The sequence below is a fragment of the Eleginops maclovinus genome, chromosome 5 (assembly GCF_036324505.1).
Source record: "Eleginops maclovinus isolate JMC-PN-2008 ecotype Puerto Natales chromosome 5, JC_Emac_rtc_rv5, whole genome shotgun sequence".
NCBI classification, from domain to species: domain Eukaryota; kingdom Metazoa; phylum Chordata; class Actinopteri; order Perciformes; family Eleginopidae; genus Eleginops; species Eleginops maclovinus.
The window spans coordinates 1,038,331-1,058,109 of NC_086353.1; the positions used below are offsets into that span (position 1 = coordinate 1,038,331).

At 39.3% G+C, this 19,779-nt stretch overlaps 3 protein-coding genes across 6 annotated transcripts; 1 reads left to right on the forward strand and 2 right to left on the reverse strand.

The window, feature by feature from the left end:
• Positions 1–200: 200 nt before the first annotated feature.
• On the reverse strand, positions 201–6,822 carry LOC134864561 (B-cell receptor CD22-like). Its single transcript, XM_063883632.1, has 10 exons — positions 6,690–6,822; positions 4,697–5,053; positions 3,581–3,814; positions 3,118–3,495; positions 2,470–2,694; positions 2,015–2,284; positions 1,635–1,895; positions 1,085–1,181; positions 854–911; positions 201–733 (listed from the first exon to the last, which is right to left on the reverse strand). Exons 1-10 carry the CDS (start codon positions 6,784–6,786, stop codon positions 650–652), a joined length of 2,061 nt encoding a protein of 686 aa, XP_063739702.1. The 5' UTR covers positions 6,787–6,822; the 3' UTR covers positions 201–649.
• Positions 6,823–7,748: 926 nt separating this feature from the next.
• On the forward strand, positions 7,749–10,980 carry LOC134864585 (lysozyme g-like). The gene is made up of 5 exons (XM_063883684.1): positions 7,749–7,968; positions 8,784–8,861; positions 9,460–9,656; positions 9,733–9,883; positions 9,966–10,980. The coding sequence occupies exons 1-5, from the start codon at positions 7,965–7,967 to the stop codon at positions 10,097–10,099; spliced, it is 564 nt and encodes a 187-aa protein (XP_063739754.1). The 5' UTR covers positions 7,749–7,964; the 3' UTR covers positions 10,100–10,980.
• Positions 10,981–11,063: 83 nt separating this feature from the next.
• On the reverse strand, positions 11,064–19,779 carry LOC134864577 (B-cell receptor CD22-like). 4 transcript variants are annotated; one of them, XM_063883669.1, is made up of 8 exons: positions 19,376–19,779; positions 15,976–16,326; positions 15,684–15,902; positions 15,034–15,291; positions 12,706–12,793; positions 12,558–12,615; positions 12,210–12,298; positions 11,064–12,129 (listed from the first exon to the last, which is right to left on the reverse strand). In XM_063883669.1, the coding sequence occupies exons 2-7, from the start codon at positions 16,181–16,183 to the stop codon at positions 12,212–12,214; spliced, it is 918 nt and encodes a 305-aa protein (XP_063739739.1). In that variant the 5' UTR covers positions 16,184–16,326; positions 19,376–19,779; the 3' UTR covers positions 11,064–12,129; positions 12,210–12,211. The 4 variants fall into 4 exon arrangements, with proteins under 4 accessions (XP_063739739.1, XP_063739738.1, XP_063739736.1 ...); XM_063883668.1 differs by having other exon boundaries at positions 19,733–19,770; XM_063883666.1 differs by lacking the exon at positions 19,376–19,779 and adding an exon at positions 17,350–18,197.

The following is a 19,779-nucleotide window of genomic DNA, read 5'->3' on the forward strand; positions in this document are numbered from 1 at the left end:
GTGCTGCAGTCAAACTTTAAGTCTGATCTCGTCTCTCCTGCAGTCTGCTGTGGTGTCAGGTGTTTGTGCTGTTTAAGCATCATCATTCATACAGAGAATACATTCAGACAACATAGAACTTGAAATATTCACAAATGCAATGTTTTTTTTAATAAAAACTCAAATGAAAATATGGAAACACAGATTGTGACAATGGCTTACAGTGCAGAACAGACCTATGCTGCATCAAATTACAATTATGGACATCTTAAAAGCTTTCAAATATTAGTCTCATGGCAAGATTAGTATTCAGCTAACTCCACACCACTGTAAAACATTGTTGAGTCTTCCATTGCATATGCACCGTCTGTCATACAGTGACTTTTCTCCATCTACGAACACCTATTCTGCTCTTTGTTCTCTAACCTGTGACAGCTGTGTTGTTCCCCTTAGTGCTCTCGGCTTGCCAGATGTATTTACCTGTTGAGAAACAGTTTGTATTAAGCTGAAACTTTCCTGCAGGAGTGAGAGGGAACTGAAATGATGTTCAAACTACGAGAAGTCATTAGGGAAGCTCTGTATCAGCCACTGTAACATGAAAAGTGTGCCATCTAGCGAGCTGTCTTTGAAATGTTTGCAATAAACACTGCCTGGAGTGAAATGTGGTGCTTCACATTAGCTGCTCCTGTTGCTCTGAGTCTTCAGTCTGTGCTGCTGGGGTGGAACCTGAGACATGTTGGTACTCAGAGTCCATCTGATGGGGAGAAACAACAACATGACAAACAGCCTCAATTTAAAACAAGCCTTCTGTTGGATTTGATCTTAAAATGTATTCAAAGTTTAATAAACCACATTTCTTTCATGATTCTCTAACCTTCACACTGTGCACAGGGTTATTCGCTTCATTGGGGGAGTCCAGAGTGTTCTTCTTCCTGGATTGAATCCATCAGACAAAACAATTTATGATTTAGAAATCTTGAAAATACATTTATTTTACAGTCTTATTACAATGCTGCTAATTATCTTGCAAAAAAGGACAGAACTGAGAGATGTAACGTTTACAATATGTCCACAAAGACATTTTTTAAAAGGTGAAATTGTTTACCTCCTGCAACAACACAGAAGCAGAACAGCTATCAGGATCAGAGCCAGCAGCGTCACAATTATGACTACAATAATAGATATTATTATTATAGGTTTACCTAGAAATGCAGAAAGACATGCATTAGTTTAATGATTGCATTAATACATCTTTTTTCCAGTAAAACCTTAAGATTCTGACAGAAAATGTTAAATATGTTCTTCATATTCAGATCGGTATACATCATTGGTGTTTGTAATGTCCTGTTGCAGTCTGCAGAAACAATGCATTAAAAAAACTGGACCACTTAAGGTTAAAGAAGGGACATTTATATGAATATTATTCCAATCAATATTAACATGGTTTCAGAGCAAGGGAGCTGGAGTTTCTGTCAGGATATTATATGAGAGTTATATTAGTATAATGAAATCATTGACGCAACTCTGACAAAGTTAGCTACCGTAATCAAGTAAATGTATTCAGGTTTAAGACATATTTTAGAAGATTTTAAAGCCCCACTCTAACTTTATATCTTAATTATCTTTATGTCGGTTTGCCAGTCACATCAAATTACCTGGGGCCAGAGTCAGACAGATGGTGGCAAATTGACGTCCTAACTTGTTCTGGGCTTCACAGGAATAATTCCCACTGTGTTCAGCTCTGAAGTCAGTGATGGTGAAGATCTGTCCTGAAGCTTTTGGAGAGTCTTCATTCTCCTTGTACCAGGTGTAGTTAGCTGCTGGGTTAGCATCACTGCTACAGGTCAGAGTCACTGAACTGCCCTCCTCTATCTCAGCAGAGGGACTCACTGACACAGAGGGGAGCTTTGGAGCATCTGGAGGAGAAAGAAGAACTATCTGGAATTAGCACAGGAAGTCTCAACATTGTTTAACTCAACAGACTCAATATTAAGCAAATAGGGTGTTGTTGGTTTCTTGACTGCGTTTTACTCACATTTCACATTAATAAAGATATTTTTGGATTTCCTCTTCCCCAGTTTGTTCTCAGCTGAACAGTAATACTGTCCAGAGTCAGAGGACTGGATGGAGCTGAAGACAAGCTGTGGTCCTTCAATAACAGGTTTAATGTCTGGACTTCCACCCTCCTTGTACCAGGTGTAGTTAGCTGCTGGGTTAGCATCACTGCTACAGGTCAGAGTCACTGAACTGCCCTCCTCTATCTCAGCAGAGGGACTCACTGACACAGAGGGGAGCTTTGGAGCATCTGGAAACAATCATCCAACAAAGAAAGTCATTTTAAAATACCAAATAATTACCCATCCACCAAACATGCTATTCATAACAGCCTGAATTTATAAAACATATTTGACACAAAGAGAAGTTAAATTCTTAGGCCTTTCTTCAGATCTCTCAGGATATTTTGTCCCTGACACACTGTTGGAAACTCACAGACTGCGGGAGAGCGGTGACTCTCGTATCCTTTGAAAGCACAGGAGATGAGGTCTCCAGGATGAATCTGGCTTCTGTAAGAAAAGGTTTCTCCTCTGACGATCTCTCCGTTCCTGAACCAGACGAAGGAGAGCCGGCCGGCTGGACTGCAGCTGCTGAGACACTTCAGCTCTGCCTCGTTAAAGGAAGGATGCACTGACACTTTACTCACCTCGATCTGCAGAGCTGAGTATAAAGATAGGGAAAAGATATAGTATTAAATACTCTTTTGGAGAAACACTGAAACAAATGATAAGTTGATACTGAAGAGGGTTATCGACCAGTCATGCATAATCCTTGTTGACCTGAATTATAGTTTTCTTAATCTACTGTTCAAATTTGAGCAACTTTGAGCTAATTTGCTTTCATAACATATCATTGCAGAAAACTTATAATACCAAAAGAATTGTCTTAATGCAAGTTATCAATTTTGAAAGTTTCATAGAAATATTAACTAGTTGTAAATACACCCTATGGACCTGTAAGTTTGGTAAGGAGAACAATGGGTCATCAGGTTCACATCAAACTGATCCACAGGTTATATTACAAAAGTACTGTGTATGTGTTTGGATTAAATCTAATGTAAACACCGGTTGAGTTGATCAGTACCTGTGACAGTCAGAGTGGTACCAGGTAAATCACTCCTCCATTCAAAGCGCTGCGCTCTGAATTTGAAGCGGTACTCGGCCGAGTCGCTCTCTCTCAGGTTGCTGATGCTCAGAGTGGCGAGTCCTCTCTCCGTTGCAACTGCCCCCGACGTCCTGAACTGAACACGACCTGCATACTGAGAGTCTTGACTCAGCTCCTCTGGCTCTGAGGGATTCCTCCACTGATGGCTACGTCCAGGATTGAACCAGAATTTGGACGCGACGTATAAACCTGCTTCATTTCCAAAGTAGCTGCAAGAAATGTCAACTGACGAACCTTTGAAGGCACATATGCTTCTCTTGGTGTAGGACACTATGTTGCAGTAATTATTGTGGACACCTGGAAGAGGAAACGTTTATAGACAACATGAAGTCATGGTGCATAAAATCAAGTAAAAAGTGCAAGTAATGAGAAGATAACTTACACACGGGAAGAGATGCAAAACTTTCCAGTCCTCTTACAGCACAGGCAAAACTGTCTTTGTAAGCAAAGTTATTCACGTAAGATATTCCCTCCTTTGTTTGCCCATTGATCGAACTCCGTCCAGTCAAATACCAGAAGTAGGAAGGATGAGGTAGTTGACATGTTGTGTCGCAAAACAGCTCTGCATGGACACTGTGCACGCTGACTTTGAACTTCTGTGCCCTCACCTGGAGAGCTGTTATACGAAGAAATGTTGACATTTCTTTACTAAATGGTCAAGATTAGTGCTGTAATATTATTCAAAATCGTGCGTGAGAATCACAATAGAAAATCTGAGATGATTAATCTCCAGTTTAAAATATTAGTATTTACTTTAATAGTATTTTGGGGGGTGACAAAACAAGTACACACGGTGTTGCAATGAGGAAATGCATGACAAATTCAGAAATCAGAGTTTTACCTATAAGCTTGGTTTTTGGCCCGAAATCTGTCAATTTTCCAAACTAAGCTCAAGCATAAGAAAAAGTTGCTGACGAGGAGAGCCACTGTGTATTCCTTGCTATATATATGATATGGTAGTATTCATAGTGTTCCCCATGTGCAAAATGTGTGCTACACAATGTTGGGGAAATATTTTTCTCGGCCCATAACTTTGAATGAGTTCGTACTGCCCTCAGTGGTCCTGTGCTCTCTGTGTTTTGTCTCCGTACTCCTAACTGTTGGCCTCAGCTGATAGAAGTTTTTTTTATTCAAGCTCACCGGAAATGTGTGAAAGCAAAGCAGCCAATTGGAAGAGATCAGCTGATTTGCAAGAAACAGTCCTCAGTTACTGTAACAGGGGCAGGGGCAAAACAATAATGCTGCTTAGAGCTTTGCCTGTTTTATCTTGTTTTGCAGAATCAGCTAAATACATGGGACCGGGGTGAGAGATCTTTGGAATTGCTGGATGTCCTAGTTCTGACCATGCCTGCACCTGAGTTGAAGTGAACTGAACTTCTTGAATATTCTGTCTATCTGCGTCATGTTTTTGGATTTAGGTCCGTACATGTGAACATTACAGACTATAAAGTTGACTTTATATTCACACACAAATGATCCATTTACATCAGAATTGTACCTGTGACAGACAAAGTGACTCCTGGTTCACCGGTGTAACTTCCGTTTGGTTGGTTTGTTGTGATCATGAACCTGTACTCAGCTGAGTCGCTCTCTCTCAGGTCTGTGATGCTCAGAGTGCAGATGCTGTTTATACAGTGATACTGCACACGACCTGCATACTCTGCATGTGTTGTCAGATCCACCGGGGCCATGTCAGTCCCTTTAGTGAACCATAATGTTTCTGTTACTGTAGTTTCACCGTTATTTATCCTGGATGGGTATGTGTAGGTGCAGCTTATCTCCACTGTTGATCCTTTTACTGCACAGATCTCAGTAGAAGAGTAAGTCACTCCCCAGCCATCCTTACCCTGAACCGCTGAAACACAGAGCACATCAGAATTATACATCACAGGGGAGAGTGTGTATTTGTGATATGCAAGGCAATAAAGTAAGAAGATCAAACAACACAACATTTCCAACAAAAGAGTGATATCTCCACACTACAGTAGGGTTGACGATGAGTGCTATAATTCAATAGGTCCTCATGAAGGGATGTGTTGAATGCAGAGACACATGCATACAATTTGACTTTAATTAAAGGGGATTTCATTTGAATCCTCCATCCATCTTCTCCCGCTTGTCCGTCAGGGTCGCGGAGGTAACAGCTCCAGCAGAGAGCCCCAAACTTTCCTTTCCCTGGCCACATCAACCAGCTCTGACTGGGGGATTCCAAGGCGCTCCCAGGCCAGCGAAGAGATATAATCCCTCCACCGCCATTTGAATCCTCCTTTTTTATTAAATGATAGAACAGCCTAGAAAGGCCTGGTAAGTTCAGATAATTAAATCACTGTGCAATGCAGCCTTTCAAACCATCATTTTATCAATATTGATATAACATTTATATACTGCCCAAGTCTATAAGGCTCCACATCAGATGCAAGGATGCATGAATGAGCAAGTTAAATGATACACATGCATTTTGATTGGCTGAAAAATAGTACAATTTAGCTCTGCAACATTCCAAAAACAATATAGGTGAATTGTTCTCACCTAATTGAATTACTTCCCCTTAATGTTTCATATAGGTTCATAACTCAGGATGAATGAATGAGTTGAACTGAACAATAATTTTTTCAATAAATACTTTTAAGCTTATCAAAGAAAGAGCCTCAATCTATAGCAAGTTCCAGAGGAAAGTTCACTTATTGTATTGTCTTCTCACTGTTCTCTCGTCTGTGGTCGCTGATTGTGAGAGAAGGAACACAGAAGATGTGTGTGGCAGCCGGGTGTGGTTAGAGCGCCGGCTGCTGGGGTGAGGGGAGTGCCGGAGACCAGATAGCTGATCGGAATCAGGTAATCAGTCAGTTAATATAAAGCATGTTGGTAACCTGGTTCTGGTCTGTCTTGCAGTAGGCTGGGTCCTGGGAAGACGACACATCCCGTCCTGGCCTTGCCCGTCCTGGAAGTGCCGCGGAGCTTTCTTTTGTTTGCACGTTTCTGACGAAATAAACGCTGTTGTTTTTGCCCAACCCCGAACCCTTCCGTCTCTTGCCTTCTACCTGAGCGATCCTGCCCACAATGTGCTCAAACCATAAATGGACATTTCCCTCACAGGCAATGAAATGCACGAGATTGATTTGGTATAAATGCACATATTGTAATAATAACAATATTTATATAAGTTTTGGAAGGTCATGGGGTTTTTGTTGGACACAGTGTACAGATCTATGTTTTAATTCTTTAATTTAAACACCAACTTTTCCTTTTGTCCATATATCAACCACAAATGTACATAAAAGTCCATTTGTCCTACCTATTGTGGTGCTTTAAAAACATATATTTTTATGCTTGTTATTATATATGTCTTTCCACAATGATGAACTTTGAAATGTGGTGTTTGTTTCTAATTTACGAACAAGAGTGTGATCATTAAAATCAGCCAGCACATGTTACAGTCACGCTTTATTGCGGTTGCCTAGAGAATAACAGAAAGACGGTTAAATATAAAATACCTGGTACAGAGAAAATGAAGACCATAAATCCAGCTGCTGTTATTTTCAAACCCATAGCTGTTGCTTTTTCTTTTCTGCTTTGTGTGGTAAATAACATCCGTGCTAAAGGGCATTTGAACGACTACAAAACAGTTGCTGAATCTTTGCACCGTACAGAAAGTAGTGTATGCAACACGTGGCAAGATAAGGTTTATTACAGGGGTGTCTCTGTGTCCCTCCTGGAGTCAGGAGTCATAAATGGTGATATAAAATGTATAATCTAGGCTGCATTTAGACTGTTTTAGGGTGCAGTTCTGTTTGTCTCCCGTTGTTCTGGCTCAACGCTGTTCAGTAAAGTTTGTTCCTCCTATCCCACATTTTTAGGTTACTCTTTTCAGATTTGACCCTTTTGTAATGTAAGTTATTTGGCCTGATGAAGGGTTTTTAGTTGTCATAATACAAATGTCATTGTCAGCATCTTTCATGAGACCCTCTTTGACATTTCTATTTCTGGTTCCAGAGTCCAAGCAACAAGTCACAGAAGGGTTTATCAGCCAGCTACAACTGAAACTGAAAGCACTGTTAAATCTAAAGCTTTTACTTTCAGTTTTATTCTGAACATGTGTTCTTCCACCTGACACAGCCTTGTTGCCCCCACGGATATCGCATAATGGTCATAAAAATATCTGTAAAATAATCATCCAGTGCAGTACCCTCAGGTCCTTATGCTTATGAATAGATTATTGGATAGAGGGCCCCTGGAAACAGACTTGGAAAGGCCCTCCACCCCTCATTTATTTGTCCATAAAGTCTTGTTTTAGTCTCTTTGTAATCATTTAGTGTCATTTTATTTATTGTAATGTTGTGCGTGTTGTTGTAGTGTAATCCAAACATGATAAAAAGGAATGGAACAAGATCCACGTGACATGCAGGAAGAACTGTGTGCAGCTCATGGTGCTGCATACAGTTATTTCTGGAGGTCAGGAAGGAACCGTTACACAACATTGTTCTCACAGGAAACTGATAATAAATAAAGCCTGCTTTCTGAAAGTTACATTTCCTGCTTAACCTGGTTCAAAGCATGCTACAGTCAACTGCATAATAAGCAGCATTATTGTTTTGCCCCTGCCCCTGTTACAGTAACTGAGGACTGTTTCTTGCAAATCAGCTGATCTCTTCCAATTGGCTGCTTTGCTTTCACACATTTCCGGTGAGCTTGAATAAAAGCACTGAGGGAACAGAGGGTACACTCATTTTCCAGATTCAAAGGAACCATCAGACGAGATAACAAGCAAAATGGGTGAGTCTGAATGTTTACTTTTCTGTTGAATCGACTTCATTTAAAAGGTGTTATATGTAACAAACTGCACCTGTCCGTTATTATTTTGGTATTTGTACTTCTTATATTGTACTTACTATGCAAAGGAAATGGTTTAGAGTAGCTATTCACTTAAATGTGTATTTATTTTAGTACACGTTTGAAGTACTTTTACTTTACTAAGGCAATATATCCAGTGGTGGAATGAAAATGACCTTACATATTGCACTTCAGTACACATGTGAAGTAATGGTACTTAAGAGTATTTTCTTTACTGACATCTACTTCTACTGCAATTCAAAAGAAAATGTTGTAATTTATCCTCAACTACTTTTCTTAAACAGCTGTAGTTACTTTAGAAATTTAAATTTTGGTTTATAATATATGGTGTTTTGATTAGGGCTGTCAATCGATGGAAAGTAATCAGCCGAGGGTCACAGAATGTGCTGAAAAAAGTGCCGTCAAAAGGAAGTTGCGTCAGCCCTAGTTTAGTAAAGTTTTTGTTTAAATTAAACATCGCAACATGATATATTATAAACAGAGAGGAAATTATTTGCAATATTTAAACAATAAATGAATAATTGAATAATTATAGAGTTTTTTGCTTGCTTTTAAAAAAAATATTTTGGGGATTTTCTTTCTTTTAATACTTTGAGTACATTGCTTCACTAATATTTTAACATTTTAAATGAAAAAAAGTATTTATACTGTGTAGTATTCAATTTCAGCAAAAGCATCCCTTCCTCTAACAACGCTAATGTGAATGAAAACTGTTCTAAATAGCTTATGATTTCCAGGTTACGCCAGCGTAATGCACGTTGAAACTACTGGCGCTTCCTGGCCAACATCTCAGCAGGACCATCTTGGATGTACAGGTAATCACTGCAAGACAAACAAGCTGAATAATCACAAGTTCTTGAAAAAGCCATCATACCTCTCCGTCTTAAAGGGGCCCTAGTCCGCTGTCCCTTTCCTGTATGTTACATAGTGTAGATTTGAGTGTATGTAAATGGTCTGTCAAAATACAATTCCCAAAGTTCCCTCTAGAGAGGGATTCTCTCCCAAACACTCTTTTGTTTACTTCTGTAACATAGTGACATAGTATCACTTGCGCTCCTATTGGCTGGCGCTCCAACACATTGTACGTGATAGGCTAAGGGGCGGGACATCTCTAAGCGATTGACCAATCACAACAGAGCCGGCCAGCTAACCAATCAGAGCAGCCTGGGCTCTGGTTTCAGACGGAGGGTGAAAAGAGGTGTCTCAGCACAGGCAGTATGAGAAAAATAAAGAGCTTTCTGAACATTAAAGAATGGAGACATGTCCCAGTAGAGACACACAATACTACTATAAATCTGGAAATGAAAAATGATAGGGCTCCTTTAACGTCTTGTGTGTATCGACAGTGTGTCTGCATATTCACAGGGAAATAGATTTGTTGCCCTAAAGGCATATTTTGTTTTTTCTCCAAAGGTGTGGAGGCATCTAACACCATGGCACAGACTGATAGTGGAAGAATGGCAAAGTACAAGTCTAAAATCCAAAGTGTGGGAGGTAGAAGTGGAATTGAGCCAGCTCTCATCGCTGCCATCATCTCCAGAGAGTCGAGGGCTGGAAATCAATTGAAGAATGGCTGGGGAGACAATGGCAACGCCTGGGGGCTGATGCAGGTTGTTAGAACTTCTTCTGTTTTCATCGCATCCCCCTCAGATTACAATACAATTAAAAACATTTCCATTTCTTTAGGTTGATGTGAATCCAAACGGAGGTGGACACTCTCCACGTGGTGCTTGGGACAGTGAGGAACACCTCACACAAGCCACCAAAATATTGACTGATTTTATCGATCTGATCGGTAAGAAATTTCCTAGCTGGAGCAGCGAGCAGAGGCTGAAAGGTTGGTCTTACGGGATCGGCAATTCTCGTCATAATTTCTCTGCTTGTAATTCCTTTGTTCTCATTCATGTTTGTCTTTACAGGAGGGATCGCCGCCTACAATATGGGTGATGGAAATGTCCATTCCTATCTTGAAGTGGATGCTAACACGACTGGTAAAGACTACTCCAATGATGTTGTTGCCAGAGCTAAGTGGTACAAAAGAAATGGCTATTAAACTCTGAAGCTGCTAACAAAAGCAGGGTTGTGAGGGTTACTTCAAAGGTCACCTATTATGCAAAATCCACTTTTTCATGTCTTTTATACATAAACATGTGTCCTCTCTGTGTTAAGAGATCCCCTCTCTTTTTGTCCTGATATATAAAAACCTGTCTGAAAATGAGCTGATCAGTGTTGGCCTCTTTGTGATGTCACAATGTTTTTTGGGGTTGTGCAACCATTAACCAATAACCAACCAAGGTAAGCCCCGCCCACCCCATCACCTGGATCTCCTCCTAGAGCACCATTGTGTTTTTTTAAACCAATCATCTGTCAGAGGGGCGTGGCCTGCAGCAGCTCATTAGCATTTAAAGCTACAGACACAGAATCAGCACTTCAGGAACAGGGCTGAAACAGAGGGGAGACATGTTTGTATATATCTGAGACTCTCATATATTGTTGTAAAAGAGTATAATAGGGGACTTCTAAAATGTTATCCCTTACAATTACTAGTTAGCGGAGAAACAAATGTAATCAGTGACCTAATCCAAGCGACTCGTTTCAGTCAGTGTTATAAAACACATAAAGTCTTATTATGTGTGATGTGATTTTTAATTGATCATTCTTTATTTTGAAATATAAACGTTAACATTTCAATCCAGCTAGTAATCCCTACATTTTAGGAATGTAACAGTGATCTGATTACGTCTTCTTCTAATGTAACTTTAAGCGAATACAGGCACCTCTTTTTGTATCCTCATTACGTAATCCATTTACATGCAGTGTGTTACTTTCTAAACCTTAACAAAACACATCTTGGAAAAAATGTCCTGCAAATCCTGAAGCAATCTCTGTAATGTGTGTCAAGACCTAAAGTTAATAAACATGATTCAAAGCAAACCCATGTCATTAATCAATTCAATATAAAGCCAGCATGATATCCTTTGATATATAAGACAATAATGAAACTGTCACACCCAGACTTGTGGTTGCCACTCTGTGAACGACATACTTTATTAACAATATTTTATAAATGATTTGATGAATTGTTTTTCTGATGTCAATCTGAACAGATCAAATGTATTTGAGTAAAACACATTTGACACTGAATTGTAAAGTAAAAAGCATAAATGTGTACTCAAAGAACTACTGTATTTCTAAATATTAAAATAGCTTATTTACATTTCGTTGCTTTGGCGAAACAGTTTTTGAAACGTTCATGCCAATTTAGCCACTGGACGTTGAATTATAAGAGTTTGGCAATTCAGCAACCATTTTTATTCTGTTGCATTTTATCCCGGATGGATGCAGGGAAAGTAAGGCAGCACTCGGTCGGATAAAAATGACGTCTTACTTACAAAAAAGATCTGCAGTACTCACTTTACACAGAAAAATAAACCAAGAAGGAGCATGTATTCAGTCACATAGAAATATATATTTACTAAATATAAAGAACAAAGCTTAAAATGTGTTCATTTTGACCCCCATTAGCTTCAACATGTCTTAAGTCATATGTTACTTGCAGGACTTTTACTTGTTACAGACTATTTGTACACTGTGGCATTTTTTGTACACCGCAACATAGACTACGCACCTAGTGAAAGACGCTATATACGTTTCAAAGATACTCTCATACAATTAAAAGCCCACGATTCAAAATCAAAAACTAAAAGTAAGGCAAGGCAAGTTTATTTACAAAGCACCTTTCTACACAACGCAATTCAAATGAAAACATTAAGAGGAACATATTTTAAAATGGCATACAAAAGTGTTGGCCTCAAAATATACTTGACCGATTTCAGAATCATGTATATCAAACAACTGGATTATGATTATTGAGGCATTCAAGTGTTCACCACAGCTGCTGATGGAACTCATTTTAATAACTTAATATATTGCTGCTATATATTATATTCACTCCAAGTAAAGATGATAGAAACAAAGGATTTAAAAGCATACATTCAAATCTGACTGCTTTTACCGCAAACTCCTCCTACTAATACTGATTGCTGCATCCATGCTGGAGAGTCTCCCTCTGGTTTGATGAATCTGAAATAAAATACACATAAAACTTTGGTGAGTAAAGTTGCTTTGAGTTTGATTTTTCCTCATACTGAGAGCTGGCTGACCTTCACAGCAGGTCATCTGGTTCTTCTGTCAGTTCTGCAGTGCGTATGTTCAGGTCTGAGACATTCTCATACACAGAACAAGAGTCTAACTGATGGTGAGACAACAATAGGAGAGTCAGAGGCTTCATCATTTGAAATGCAATTACATTTCATCTATAAAATGTACGTAGAACAAACAGCTTCCTTAATTGCTATTTGGCACAAGACCTCAACAGTATGTGTAGTTGGAAAATGTTTAAAGGTAAATTCACAATGGTGCATAGATTAAGAAAGGTGTTACTTAAATTTAAATCCTCTTTACGACCATAAATATTAATGACAGAATAAGTGCATGAGTCTTTCTCCCACCTCCACAGTCTCTATGGGTTCCTTCGGTTCAGTGGTGGAGCTCACATCTTTCTCCTTCCTGAATTATATCCAAAAGCAAGCCATCAAACAAAACATTTAATCAAAAACTCTAACAAAAATATTACAAGACTATTTTATAAAGTCTCACCTCATCCAGAGATAGAAAAGGAGCAGAAGAATCAGCATTACAACCAGCAGAGTCAACCTGATGATGTTAATGATCATTGTTGATTTACCTAGAAATGGAGGTAAATGGTTGTGAGATACTTTACTGTAATTTACCTTCTGTATGTTTTATTTCACGTCTAAGTTAAATACTTAATTCTGATCAATTTGTGCATTTCAAAAGTCTGCTATCTTTTGCCAACATACTGCTGCTAAGGAGAACAGGCTGTTGCTAAGGAGGGTCAAGGGACTATGTGGAGTCATATGAATCCACAGTAAGAAGTCTGGTCAATTTAACATTAGCTGTGGACACCAAACATTCCTTTTCTCCATCAGAGAACATCATGGAATGATCGTCATATATTCATTATTATTATTATGGAGAACACAACACTTTAGATTCAATATGGCTAAACAGTCCCCAGTAAAGAAAAAATAGCTCAAGAGAAAGAAAGGAGGTTTAAATACACAGCACTCGACACTTAAGGGAACAGTAGAAGAAGACAGACAGGAGGTAAACACTAACAGGAACAGCAGAAGAAGACAAACAGAAAGTAAACACTAAAGGGAACAGAAGAAGAAGACAGAGTAAACACTAAAGGGAACAGTAGAAGAAGACAGAGTAGACACTAAAGGGAACAGTAGAAGAAGACAGAGTAGACACTAAAGGGAACAGTAGAAGAAGACAGAGTAAACACTAAAGGGAACAGTAGAAGAAGACAGAGTAGACACTAAAGGGAACAGTAGAAGAAGACAGAGTAGACACTAAAGGGAACAGTAGAAGAAGACAGAGTTAACACTAGAGGGAACAGTAGAAGAAGACAGAGTAGACACTAAAGGGAACAGTAGAATAAGACAGAGTAAACACTAGAGGGAACAGTAGAAGAAGACAGAGTAAACACTAAAGGGAACAGTAGAAGAAGACAGAGTTAACACTAGAGGGAACAGTAGAAGAAGACAGAGTAAACACTAAAGGGAACAGTAGAAGAAGACAGAGTAAACACTAGAGGGAACAGTAGAAGAAGACAGAGTAAACACTAAAGGGAACAGTAGAAGAAGACAGAGTAAACACTAAAGGGAACAGTAGAAGAAGACAGAGTAGACACTAAAGGGAACAGTAGAAGAAGACAGAGTAAACACTAAAGGGAACAGTAGAAGAAGACAAACAGAAAGTGAACACTAAAGGGAACAGAAGAAGAAGACAGAGTAAACACTAAAGGGAACAGTAGAAGAAGACAGAGTAAACACTAAAGGGAACAGTATAAGAAGACAGAGTAGACACTAAAGGGAACAGTAGAAGAAGACAGAGTAAACACTAAAGGGAACAGTAGAAGAAGACAGAGTAAACACTAAAGGGAACAGTAGAAGAAGACAGAGTAAACACTAAAGGGAACAGTAGAAGAAGACAGAGTAGACACTAAAGGGAACAGTAGAAGAAGACAGAGTAAACACTAAAGGGAACAGTAGAAGAAGACAGAGTAGACACTAAAGGGAACAGTAGAAGAAGACAGAGTAGACACTAAAGGGAACAGTAGAAGAAGACAGAGTAAACACTAGAGGGAACAGTAGAAGAAGACAGAGTAAACACTAGAGGGAACAGTAGAAGAAGACAGAGTAAACATTAAAGGGAACAGTAGAAGAAGACAGAGTAAACACTAGAGGGAACAGCAGAGGAACACAGACAGGAAGTAAGCACTGAAGGGAACAGCAGAAGAAGACAGCCAGAAAGTAAACACTAATAGGAACAGCAGAAGAAGACAGACATGATGTAAATACTAAAGGGAACAGCAAAAGAAGACAGACAGAAAGTAAACACCAAAGGGGAATGAAGAAGACAGAGTAAACACTAGAGGGAACAGAAGAAGACAGAGTAAACACTAGAGGGAACAGAAGAAGACAGAGTAAACACTAGAGGGAACAGAAGAAGACAGAGTAAACACTAGAGGGAACAGAAGAAGACAGAGTAAACACTAGAGGGAACAGTAGAAGAACACAGACAGGATGTAAACACTAACAGGAACAGTAGTAAAAGAAGACAGACAGAAAGTAAACACCAAAGGGAACAGTAGAAGAAGACAGACAGAGATAAAGCTGTAGTGTTAATGTAATGGGTTATAAAGTATACAGTTGCATAAAATGAAAATACTATATATGTAAAGTTTATATTTTTCCTGTACTTAAAGAAATGTTCTTGGTAACTTTCCACCACTGGTTAATACCATAGTGTTTCCAGTTTAGTGAGGATCTGAGTACCTCTTATGGTAGGTGATACTATCTGTTAATAATCCACTTAGTCATGTGGAGAACTTACCTGCCAAAATCAGATGTAACTTGGAGTTACTACGTCCTAACTTGTTCTGGGCTTCACAGGAATAACTCCCACTGTGTTCAGCTCTGAAGTCAGTGATGGTGAAGTTCTGTCCTGAAGCTTTTGGAGAGTCTTCATTCTCCTTGTACCAGGTGTAGTTAGCTGCTGGGTTAGCATCACTGCTACAGGTCAGAGTCACTGAACTGCCCTCCTCTATCTCAGCAGAGGGACTCACTGACACAGAGGGGAGCTTTGGAGCATCTGGAGGAGATCATTAACATACATTTTTCCATGTAAGTTTGTTTCAAAGTGCAGATTTTGGACTCATCACACCACAGACCTGATAACACATGTTTAAAATTGAATGGGAATGGGAAGGTCGAACTTCAAGTTTCATTTGGAAAAAAGGCTCTGATTAATATGTTCTTCGGGCTCTTCCAATGAATTTAAAAATACAACAAATTCCTTGTTAATATTTCTTCATACTGGCCAGTTTCATGTTATTTTATCCAGCCTCTCTGCAGCACATCACAACATGTATCTGAAAATTGCTTTTTGTTGAAATACTTTGTGCTGCTGTGTATACATTAGGATTTAGAAGACTCTATTGAGATTATTCTATGTCTTATTGTAATCGTACTGAGTGAACTTACACACTGCAGGAGAACGGCGGGTCTCATGTCCGTTTACAGCACAGGAATAGCTGTCTGCAGCACCATAGAACACTGAATAAGTAGAAGATGTCCGTCCAGTCTGAATTCTCTCGTTCTCGTACCAGATGTAGGAAGAACTATCAGGTAGAGGACAACTGCCCTGACACTTCAGCACTGCCATGGAAAGATAACTGTGCGTCTGCACGTGCACCATGACACCTGGATTCAGAGGAAACATTTTGTTTCTAGGTGCTTAACATTTGGAATTAACTAACTTGAATGAAGATGTTACCTGTGACAGACAAAGTGACTCCAGGTGATCCAGTAAATTTTCCATATTCTTGGTTTGTTTCAAACCTGAACTTGTACTTAGCTGAGTCGCTCTCTCTCAGGTCGGAGATTCTCAGAGTGCACTTGATGTAATCATAACTGTGTTGACAACTGTACTGCACGCGACCTGTGTAGTCCAATTTAAGATTTACAAGTTCACCATTACTCATTTTGGTAAACCAGAAGTTAGACAAGGCGATATAACGACCAGATGGGTATGTGTAGGTGCAGCTTATCGCCACTGTTGATCCTTTCACTGCACAGATCTCAGTTGCAGAGTAAGTCACTCCCCAGACATCCTGACCCTGAACCACTGAAACACAGAGCACATCAGAAACTAGAATCAGAATCATAACAACATCATAAGACAGCTTTTCATTTGCAGTGAAGGTGCCTGAGTGTGTAAAGCTATATTTGTGAAAACAAATTGTGCAATAGCGTGAGAGCACATGTGTGGAGCAAGGCTGTGTGTGTGTGTGTGTGTGTGTGTGTGTGTGTGTGTGTGTGTGTGTGTGTGTGTGTGTGTGTGTGTGTGTGTGTGTGTGTGTGTGTGTGTGTGTGTGTGTGTTGTGTCTCAGTGTTGGTTTCTTTGTATGGTGAGATTTTTGTGACTGCAATATTGTCACAAGATGCAAGTACGACACATTACAGATGTGCAGGTAAGGTATTGCATTGAGGAAGGACATCATACAGAGGTGAACTAAAGGAACAGCAATTCATTGAAACTGTGTACTGAACTGAGGATAATTGTATATATATATATTTAATTTAAGCGTTTCACTGGTAATGGCTTTCAGAATTCATCACAAACATACAATTAAGAATGGTAATTTTGCTCTACTCAATCCTCAAAACGGGTATCTGGAATTGAATCTTCAAAAAACAGCCACAACAATCTAATTCTTCTACTTCTTTTAAATGTATTTGGTGTTTCATTTATTATTGATCCCTATAAATCAGAGCTCTACAAGTCTCTAGATACACTGGCTAAAGATGAGTTAAGGTACGCAGGACGATGGAGGAAGTCCCACAGACTGATGAATTTATTTAGACAATAATATATCTGTTAATGAAGTTTTTCACAATCGTTACTTTGATCCACCAACAGTTTTACCATCTTATAAGGTGCACAATACGTGAGTTTATGAAGAGTAAAGTGTACACAATTTCACTGTGTATGCTCTGCTGTGTGCATTTATGTGACTAATAGAGAGGGTTTCATCCTCCGATTCTATCTACAGATGCTGCTTGTGTTAAAAAAAAAAATCCATAGCATCTGACATTTTTTCACACTGAAATCCTTAATTCTTCAGTATTTTCTAAGTGTGCTAAGTACCTAAAATATAATGTACAGTACCGTGTACAGAGAGAAGGAAGAGGAGAAATCCACTCGCTGCTGCTGTTAACCTCATAGCTGCTCCTCACATCAGGTAGATCAAGCACATACGAGACACTGTACGTCAGTATTTCACCCAAAACACTTTCAATGTTGAAAAGGAGGATGTGTTCTTTTCTTTTTCAACTAAAACTGGGCAGGCTTTCTTCCTCTTTACGTTATAAATGTGCATGAACAGATGCATGTTAATCCACACGCAGAAAGAAGAAATGATCCTTGTGCCCTTCGAGAGTGTTACTATGATGGTTTCTAGTGTTGTCACGATTCCAACATTTTTGTTTCGATACCGGTACCAAGTCAAGAATTGCGATTTCGACACTTTTTTGGTAGGCTACTTTTCTTAAAAAAGGGGAAACTGTCTTAAATGTCATTATTGTGCGTTATTTCAAACGTACTTATAGTAGATGAACCACATTATTCAAAAGTTTACATTAACTTTGGATCATAACACGGGAGAAATAAACGTGCTCTCTTTTCCCCTCTCCCTGTCTCCCTCTCCTGACAGCCAGTCGTATCCGTCTCATGCGGCTCAATGATCCAGTAATGAGTGACCCGACAGTGAAGAATAAAGATATTTATAACTAGTTTAGCTAGTTCCAGATGTAGACAAGATAGTTAAGTGTGTCAGGTCTTTAACTTGAAGCACGTGTCTTGCTCCGCGCACGGGTCCCATCTCAACGGGCGGAGCTGCGGCGGTGATCATGTAGAGCTGCGTGTTCTCCGTCAGCAGAGATGAAACCAAAATACCAACATTTGGTTTCTTGCGTCTTTTTTTGTCAACAAGCCGAGGCCCATCGGCAATAGCACTCGCACTTGCAGCTATACTCTCGTTTTGTCACATGATATGACAGCTAGAGCGTGCATGAGAGAGGGGAGGCACTGCAGGGAGTGGAAGCAGAGCGCTGAACACACACACAGGAAATACAGCTCTTATTAAAACAATGTCATTCTTAAAGTACCGGTACTGATGAAATGGGGGAATCGTTGCGTTTTCAACGGCAGGGTATTGCAATACCTTTCTGGTGCACCGTGCAACACTAATGGTTTCAATCAAAAACCTGCTGAATTTGTCGTTCTGTTAGTGTTTTTGTTTTACATACTTATTTTTCTATTTTGTTTTGTAGGTGTAGCACTTACTACAAATATTAAAAGAGAGTTGTTGTTGTTGTTACCAGAAACTAGGTTCGTAGGAAGAGCAGTAATTGGTTAAAATAATAATTAGCAAGAGAACAGAGAAAACACCACAGACCAAAAGATAAGTTTAGAATTGCCGGCTTTATCAAAAAAGGAAAATAGAAGTAGAAGAAGTATTATTTAGAAAATGGTACCTTTAAGACATTACACATACAAAACATACAACACGGGAAAAACCATTTGCATAAATGCATAGTGATTCAAAGAAGAATCTGAGTTTTACTCAGTTACCCTTTAAGTAAAGAAAACTATTTTGAATTCTTAATATCTAGTTAACTTAAACTCAGTCAGTTTCAGTAATTTAGCTAGTATCTCAGTTGAGCTCTTATAAGTGTTCTAGTATTAGTTTGTTATCCAGTTAGTTTGCAGTTATTTGGTATAACTAGTTCTTTAATTTTCCATCTTAATTATTAATCAACTTAGGCCTATTTTAGTTAATTAAATCAGAAGCATTTGGTATTACCCTCTATCAGTAGGTTATTACAACCAAGAAACATAGGGCATCTTACTAAGCCCACAAAAGAAAGTTAACACCAGTAAATGCAGTATCAATCAACCTTACAGTTAAACACATTCACAGTATGCACATAAACATCAACACAAAATGGTTAACTGTATCAATGTCCATTAAATCAATTCCTTAGTGCTAAACAGTCCTTTAGCGAGAGAAAGGGAGAAAGTTCCCTTTCACACAGCAGCGCGGAGCAGTCCACGCACTGCTCACGTGATCCAGAGGGGAGAAGTATGGCGGCTACTACTGGCACAGTCTTACCGCAGTTGGTGATTGATTCTCGGCAGGGAAAGGAAGGGAAAGGCTGAAGCACCCGGCCCTTCACTACGATGTCCGCTCTCCTCGAATAGGAGAAAAGATGTTTCTTTCGACGTACAAACACAGTTCAACGTTGCTCCTTCCTCGGGTGGCTCGCCATCCAATGTCGTTGACCACGCGCTGGATGCGTGATCTTCAAAAGCAAACTGTATCTCCGCGAATCTCCTCAGTAACTCAAAAACTAAAACGCTAAACAAAACCACAGTCTATCGACATAGACAGAAGGGTAAACAAAACACTCACAGCAAGAAAATAAATCGTCAAATGCACTTAGATTTCTTAGCTCTAATATCTTCTTACTGGAGCTACTCTCAAGCGTGACTTCACCTGTTCTTGCTTCCTCGATT

Bases quoted from the DNA above. Each gene is read 5' to 3' on its own strand.
- LOC134864577 (XM_063883666.1), bottom strand. From the start codon at position 17,425: ATGAGGTTAACAGCAGCAGCGAGTGGATTTCTCCTCTTCCTTCTCTCT. The intron at 16,327-17,349 runs GTACTTAGCACA...TCTGTGTTTCAG, and splicing joins TACTGTACATTATATTTTAG to TGGTTCAGGGTCAGGATGTC. The intron at 15,292-15,683 runs GTAAGTTCACTC...GATCTCCTCCAG, and splicing joins CCGCCGTTCTCCTGCAGTGT to ATGCTCCAAAGCTCCCCTCT.
- LOC134864585 (XM_063883684.1), top strand. The intron at 8,862-9,459 runs GTAATCACTGCA...TTTTCTCCAAAG, and splicing joins GGACCATCTTGGATGTACAG to GTGTGGAGGCATCTAACACC. The intron at 9,884-9,965 runs GTTGGTCTTACG...TTGTCTTTACAG, and splicing joins CAGCGAGCAGAGGCTGAAAG to GAGGGATCGCCGCCTACAAT.
- LOC134864561 (XM_063883632.1), bottom strand. From the start codon at position 6,786: ATGTTATTTACCACACAAAGCAGAAAAGAAAAAGCAACAGCTATGGGT. The intron at 2,695-3,117 runs GTACTGATCAAC...CTTTATACTCAG, and splicing joins TACCACTCTGACTGTCACAG to CTCTGCAGATCGAGGTGAGT. The intron at 912-1,084 runs GTAAACAATTTC...GATTCAATCCAG, and splicing joins CTTCTGTGTTGTTGCAGGAG to GAAGAAGAACACTCTGGACT.